General features: G+C 40.2%; 2 protein-coding genes across 2 annotated transcripts; both read left to right on the forward strand.

Moving 5' to 3' along the window:
• Window positions 1-926: 926 nt before the first annotated feature.
• Window positions 927-3,373, forward strand: LOC306746609 (sphingomyelin synthase-related protein 1-like; the record flags this gene model as incomplete). The annotated part of the gene is made up of 5 exons (XM_079229541.1): window positions 927-1,540; window positions 1,643-1,738; window positions 1,896-2,013; window positions 2,179-2,329; window positions 3,069-3,373. The coding sequence occupies 5 exons, from the start codon at window positions 927-929 to the stop codon at window positions 3,371-3,373; spliced, it is 1,284 nt and encodes a 427-aa protein (XP_079085667.1).
• A 2,387-nt stretch (window positions 3,374-5,760) lies between these two features.
• On the forward strand, window positions 5,761-7,313 carry LOC306746610 (beta-microseminoprotein-like; the record flags this gene model as incomplete). The annotated part of the gene is made up of 4 exons (XM_079229542.1): window positions 5,761-5,769; window positions 6,289-6,394; window positions 6,656-6,758; window positions 7,193-7,313. The coding sequence occupies 4 exons, from the start codon at window positions 5,761-5,763 to the stop codon at window positions 7,311-7,313; spliced, it is 339 nt and encodes a 112-aa protein (XP_079085668.1).

Genomic DNA, 7,313 nt, shown 5'->3' on the forward strand with positions numbered 1-7,313 from the left:
TAAACATTAGAAATGTTTGACTTTTTTGCTTGAATAAATGGTTTACTTGATGATCAGACTGTTTTTTTGTTTTTGTTTCAGCTCTAGTAAAGATTAACTGCTTTTCTTGTTTTACTTTTATAGTAAACTGAATATTTGTTTGGTTTTGGACTGTTGGTTGGACAGAAATAGGCAACTTTGGGATGTGAATTTATCACAAGACCATACGAATAATCGTTTCTTTGAGGAATTAGTTGCAGCCCTAAAATTTGACTAGTTTCCGAATCGTTGCAATTCCTCTGTGATGATTTACTAATCATCACAGAGGAATTGCAACTGTTTAAATAACCAGCTGTGAAAATACTGCCTCCTTTATGATATCTCATCATGGTAGTATTCGTTGATAAATACACCTCCCTGCAAACCAGGTGCTGTCTCATGTATGAGTGACAGCTGAAAGCTGCTTACTTGAATGATTTTAAGTCTGTATCTGCTGTCCAGTCAGCATGTAGATTATCGCTCACGTTCAACAGTGGACAGTCGTGTTAGTGGAGCCGTGCAGACCTTTGGAGCAGCCGGGAGGACACGGCGATCCGAACCGTGGCGCTTTATCATAGGGTCAAAGAGTAGAGGAAAAGAAGAGTGTTTGATCAGTACCTCTAGTCTGTCTGTAGGAGAGGAACTAAATAACACTTATAGAAACAAGATAAAAACATATGACTTATGAACTCATAAAACAGATATTTGACATTTGAAGATGTCACCTTGACTTTTCATAGACCAAACAGCAAGTGTATTAAATAGCAGGACTGGCAGTGACAAAGACAGTGATGACATCAAGAGGTGAAAACACAGTGGAGAAAGAGGCACTGCTCATTTATCAGATTGATGGATCTTCGTTGAGCGCTACATGACTTAACACTGTATATGTCTGTCCCTGCAGTGGCATGGCAACATCAGAGGACAGTGTGAGTTCCTGGAGCTGTAAGCAGGTGGCCCGGTGGCTACAAGACGAAGGTTTCGGGGAGTATGAGGTGTTATTGTGCGACCAGCACCGCCTGGACGGCCCTAGCCTGCTGGCTCTGACTGAGGCCGACCTGCGCGAGCCTCCGTTGGGCCTCTCTGTGCTCGGAGACATCAAGAGGCTGATCATAGCCCTCTGCCGGCTCCAGAGACGGAACCAGACCCAGCTGCAGGAGCTGGGTCTCTGGCCTACAGACAGTCCCCCGGCTGGGCTCCCGCTGGGGGCCACAGGGGGCGAATGGAGCTGCGACAGAGCGGACAGGAGGTGTAACGGAGGTGATCGCTTAAGTAACGAGACTGAGCTGAGGTTGAGGAACGGTGACCGATCTGGACACACTTCTGTGTGTCATGCACACACCAACGGGCGGTATAGGCAGCACCTGGCTGGCCGATTGGACCCAGAGGTGTGGAAGACAATTATGAGTGGCATATATGTATTCTTTGTGTTTGGATTTACGTCTTTTGTCATGGTCATCGTACATGAGCGTGTCCCGGATATGAGGACGTACCCACCGCTGCCCGATATATTTCTGGACAGGTATAAACACATGTACCCAATGCATGTTGAACAGACTCCAGAGTTCATTTGCACTCATATCTAATCTGCACACTGATACACATGTTTTTGTACTCTTGACAGTGTTCCTAGAATCCCTTGGGCTTTTGCAATGGCTGAAGCCTGTGGCCTCATCCTGTGTTACATGTGTCTTCTGGTCCTGCTCCTCCACAAACACAGGTAGTCCACCGTTGCAGCTTTTCCCATTGCTGATACACTCTGCTATAATTATATGTGCACCACATCACCGCTAAAAAACACATGAATCATCTAAATGCATGTAAGTTTAAAAAGTGCTGTGCAAGGAATGCTTTGTGAACGCTTGTCTCTATTTCAGGTCCATCATCTTCAGACGCTTGTGTTCCTTGTTGGGAACTGTGTTTTTGCTCCGCTGCTGCACCATGTTCGTCACCTCGCTCTCTGTTCCTGGGCAGCACCTGAAGTGTGCCAGCAAGGTGGGAAGCACTCGTGAGATGATTTGCTAGTTTCCCAGTAACTCTTGTTGCTATTGGCAATGTTACAGTGTATTCTTGACTCAGCATTCCCACTATGATAGCTGATGAACAGCTGCCAGTGTGAGTCACAGCATGACTGATAACGGGTGTTTTTTTGTTCCTCAGACGTACGGTGATTCCTGGGGAAAGATCCAGAGGGCGCTGCTGATCTGGAGTGGATGTGGGATGACGCTGACGGGCGTCCAAACATGTGGAGACTACATGTTCAGTGGACACACTGTTGTCATCACGCTGCTCAACTTTTTTGTGACTGAATGTGAGCATCAACACTTTTGTTTGCCTTCAAAATGTTTAGAGTATTTCAGTTCAATTACATTTTATTTGTGTAGCCCAATATCACAAATCGCAAATTTGCCTCAGAGGACTTTACAGTTTGTACAGCATACGACATCCTCTGTCTTTTCAACTAATCCCATCAAGGTCAAAACAAATAATGTGTTAGTTCTTCTCTCACTGCTTTCTGACTTCCTTCTTTTGTCAGTGACTCTCAGATCCAAGCCCATTGGTTCTGTTTTGTAAGGATGCTTTAAAAATTGGTCAAAAATGTATAGTTCCATTTTCAAAAAAGGTCAGTAATTTTCATAAACAGCTGGGCATTGTAGTTTGTAGTAAACAGTTCTCAAACAGGATTGGGGACTATTTTCAGAATAAAGTTGCATTTGCAAAATAGAAAGTACATTTGTCCATTATAATGCAGGAACATCACTCAGTGCAACAATGAGGCTCACTGATGTATTTTAATATGTTTTGGTTGACATAAGCTGTGTAAGACTTTGAATACCCAGAGTACTAAAGTGTTGGGTACTACTTTCAGCCATGGATTACTACGCATTTGCTTTGCTAGTCAGTATTTACAGCAGCAGGACGGTGTAGATGAGATTGTTTCAACATAATTTACAGTGCTTGTGTTCAGCTTCCATGTTTATGCTACAATAGGCTTTGGCTGATTTGGGGATTTGTTACATTTATTCTCGAATGATTCCTTTCAATTGCAGACACTCCACGAACCTGGCATCTAATTCACACCATCTCCTGGGTGTTGAACCTGTTTGGGATTTTCTTCATCCTGGCAGCCCACGAGCACTACTCCATCGACGTGTTCATCGCGTTCTACATCACCACTCGCCTCTTCCTCTACTACCACACACTAGCCAACACCCGTGCCTACCAGCAGAGCCGGAGGGCGCGCATTTGGTTCCCCATGTTCTCCTTCTTTGAGTGCAATGTGAACGGACCTGTCCCCAACCAGTATCACTGGCCCTTCAGCAAACCTGCCTTCATGAAAACTCTGATTAGATAGGGGAAGCTGCAATGTGCGTGGACTGCAAGACTAACGACTGAAAGAGAAACGATACGTGAGATGCGGCTTCTTATCTTTGGATGGTTATAAGTTTATTACGTGGGAGTTTTTTCCCCTCATTTGTATGAATGGATGATTTATTTTTTATTCCGAAAGTTAGATGAGAAGATTGAAACCATTCTCATCTGGTCTCAATCTTCTCATCTGAGTTGGATGAGAAAGTGTATTTCCCAAAATGGCGAACAATTCCTTTTAAATTGAATTTCACCCTACTTCCATTTGACACAAGATATGTGGGTTCTTCCGGGGCTCAGGAGCAGAACATGTTTTGAGAGATTTTTTTTCCTTCGATTAATCACTTCCGTTGTTCATGTTCCACTTTGGGGATGTTTAAGTTTCACTGGTTTGGGTTGTTAGTCTCCCTTAACATCTGCAGGAGAGAACTGATCGGGCTTTACAGCTGTAAAGAAGTTTGATTCTCTAGTTTTGCTGCAAAGAGATTGAACACTTGTGAGATTCACTACTAACAAAAGAGGCAGTTGTTTCTTTTGATGTGCAACAGGAAAAACACTTCTTGTTCTCTGCTGAAAGAGCTCTTTTTACTCACTGTTGTTTTCTTTCATTTACACTTTATAGGGTGAACTCTACAGCTTTGTTTTATTTGATAATGTCACCATTGGGATTGTGTTGCTTCCTACATTCACAGTTAAACTCAACCAAATATCAAAGCATTTATTGTAATGTTTATTTTGTCAATCGGCCCTTAGTATAATTGTGTTTTTATCGTAATTAGTATGATTTTTTTTTTTTTTTTTTTTACGTATCGTTAATTATGAAATGAGTAATGAAATGAAGAGATTGATTTTGTTGAGGCTTTATTGTCCAGAGTGTTCCTCTGTTGCACAGTATAAAGACTTTTTGGATCACAAAAGTTCCAAAGTATATTGTTTACGATGGCATAGTTAATCCAAACTAAAGCTTTTTAATAATTGTTTACAATTCATGGCTTTATTTGTAATGCAAGTAATCCATCTCTGCCTTTTGGCTCAGCAATAAAAGTTTACAGAACTTTTTTATATTTTAGACTCTTTCCTTGGTTGCTTTTTCAAAAATGTAATTATTTTTGCATTTGTTGAATAAAATTAATTGTGAATGTTATTAGGAAAATCCACATTACTACTTCTTCCCGGGAGCCTCTGTGCTTTCTCGCCTCAAGTTCCCATGTCTAGAGCCGGTCCTGCCTCCTGCCTCCTGTCTCCTGCCTCCTGCCTCCTACCTCCTGTCTCCTGCCTCATACCTCCTTCCATGGCGGCCCTGCTGATGCCCCTCCTCTCTACCTCCTTCTGCTGACATGGATCGTGGTTATCTGGATCGTGGTCCATGCCTACCACTCATTATATGAATAATTTCTGTCATATTTATTGAATGTGGTGTAACTCTGTTACGTTGTTCATTCTGTAAACATGACATCTTTTGCTTCTGTCCATCCGGGGAGAGGGATCCTCCTCTGTTGCTCTCCTGAAGGCTTCCTCCTTTTTTCCCTGCGAAAGTTTTTTTTCTATTTTTTTAGGATAAAACTCAACATAGTATATGGGTGAAAATGATACAGTGAGGTGTTCTTTAATGTCAATATTACCTTCATGCTTTTCTTCCCCACCTTAAAACAAATATCTGATAACAATTGCTGTTCAAATGTTATCAATACAGATATGCAAGGGTGCACACCTATAGCAGTAAAAGTTTACAAAGAGTTTTTATATTTTCTGTTTCTTTGGTTGCTTTTTCAAATATGTAATTATTTTTGCATTTGTTGAGTAAAATCAGGTGTGAATATTATTAGAAAATCCACATTTCTTGTGAGTTTGTAAAACTCAACATAGTATCTATTAGTGAAAAGGATTCAGAGAGGTGTGGCCTTATTGTCAATATTACCTTCATGCTTTTCTTCCCCACCTTAAAAACAAATATCTGATAACAGTCAAATGCCATTCAAATATTATCAATAAAGATATGCAGGGGTGCATACCTTAGTATAAAGCCTCCAATAGAGAGTTCGCACTCAGATCATCTTCCTGTTGACCAGATCACACCTGAGGATGGTATGTAGTTTACACCTTACAATTAGGAAACTATGAACATGAAGAGCTTGGGAATCTTTTATTTTAAGTGTTGTATTGTGGTTGAACTGCTCAATAGATGTTGCTACTGTTAGATGTATTAAACTTTTAAGACATCATTGCTGTCAGAATGTGCTTTATATTTTACGACCAATAATTAATTTAAATTGCACTCCAGCTTTACAGTTGCTTTTAAATTCCTGCAGGATTACATTTTAGTCTCACTGCACATATATATTATGTTATTCATATTTGTTTATAGCAGAAGTCATGGTTATGGTAAAAGATCAATCAGCAAGTAAAGTCAGATATGGTACATTATCAAATAATATCAATGGAGATTCCTCTTCACACAATGACTATTACACACTTGTAAATACTGCAGATAAGGTACAAATAATTTACATTTTAATAATTGTAATTAATTCAAACATGATTTTTCTTGATTTTGTTTACAATACTATCATGTGCAATGAATATAAATGCAGTATGTTGCAGACATAATAACTTTTGCTTAAAAAAATGTATACATAAAAGTGTATTTTGTATAATTCTGGATCATTTGTAATAGTGGCAAATCACTTGAATACACATGCAAATGGCTTTTATCCTAAAACCTACAGACTCACACATTTATTTTCATATAAAAGCTATTTCACATTAAAGGATTGGATGTTATTTGTTTGTTTTTCAATTTTTAGAAGACCTTAAAAGGAAGAAAGATAAGTGCATACATGCACTGCAGAGCCTACAAAACAGATACCATGTTTACAGATGTCTTTTATTTCCCTCTTTCAGGCTTCTCTCCATGTTTTTATTTGTCTGCTGGGACTAGTTGTCTTGTGTCACTCTGACTGCTTCTTCCAGGAGTTGGTGCTGAAAGATCTGAACAACCCTCCCACAGGTGAGTCGACATGAGAACATTTGGAAGAGACACAAAACAACAACAGTGTGGCAGCACCTAGTCCTTCATATGTCCATCTCCATCACGAGTGGAATGCATCAACCTGTTGTGTGTTTGCTCAAAACCTGCTAGCTGACTCAGCACTCATAAAAAATACACCTATGAACACATTGATTCACACACAATGAATCACTACCACAATATTATCAGAGCTTGATAAGTGGCTCAACGGCTCCTCTTAACTGCCTTCTTTACATGTAGGGTGTGTGGACAAGGACGGAAAGCAGCATGCGTTTGGCTCTGAATGGGTCAGAGACTGCATGGCGTGCTCTTGTACGAGCGAGGGCTTGAGCTGCTGTAGCAAGTAAGATTTTGATTTGAACAATTATACCTTTTATTTCCAAAGAAACCCTCTATAAGGGACTGTTGGGAAACCTGATATCCATCATATGTTGATTGTTCTTAAACCAACACTTGTCACACATTATGGCAAATTAAAGTTGTGTATATATTCTGTGTTTTACCAAACTGACATATTGGTCCTATTAGCTACTAGCTTGTCATATGCAGAGGACGGCAATCAGTTGTTAGTTGCCCTCTGCAAGTGCACCATTCTTGCAAAGGAAGTCTGACATAAAACACAACTTTGAAGTGAAAAAGAATCACAATCCCCTGCTCTCACACAGAAGAAAGTCTCCCATAATAAGTTATGTACAGTCACTAATTTGTGAAAAAAACATTTTAGAAGACAGTTTTTTTTACTCTTGGTGTGATATTTGTTCCTTTTTGTCTCTCAAGGATCCCTGATGCAAACACAGTTGGTATCCCGGATGAATGTGAGCTGGTTGTAAATAAGGAGACCTGCACTGCTAAAGTGTTGTTGAAGTCAGACACGACAAAAGAGTGTAACCCTATGTGA

The sequence above is a fragment of the Taurulus bubalis genome (assembly GCF_910589615.1).
Source record: "Taurulus bubalis genome assembly, chromosome: 14".
Classification (NCBI taxonomy): Eukaryota; Metazoa; Chordata; class Actinopteri; order Perciformes; family Cottidae; genus Taurulus; species Taurulus bubalis.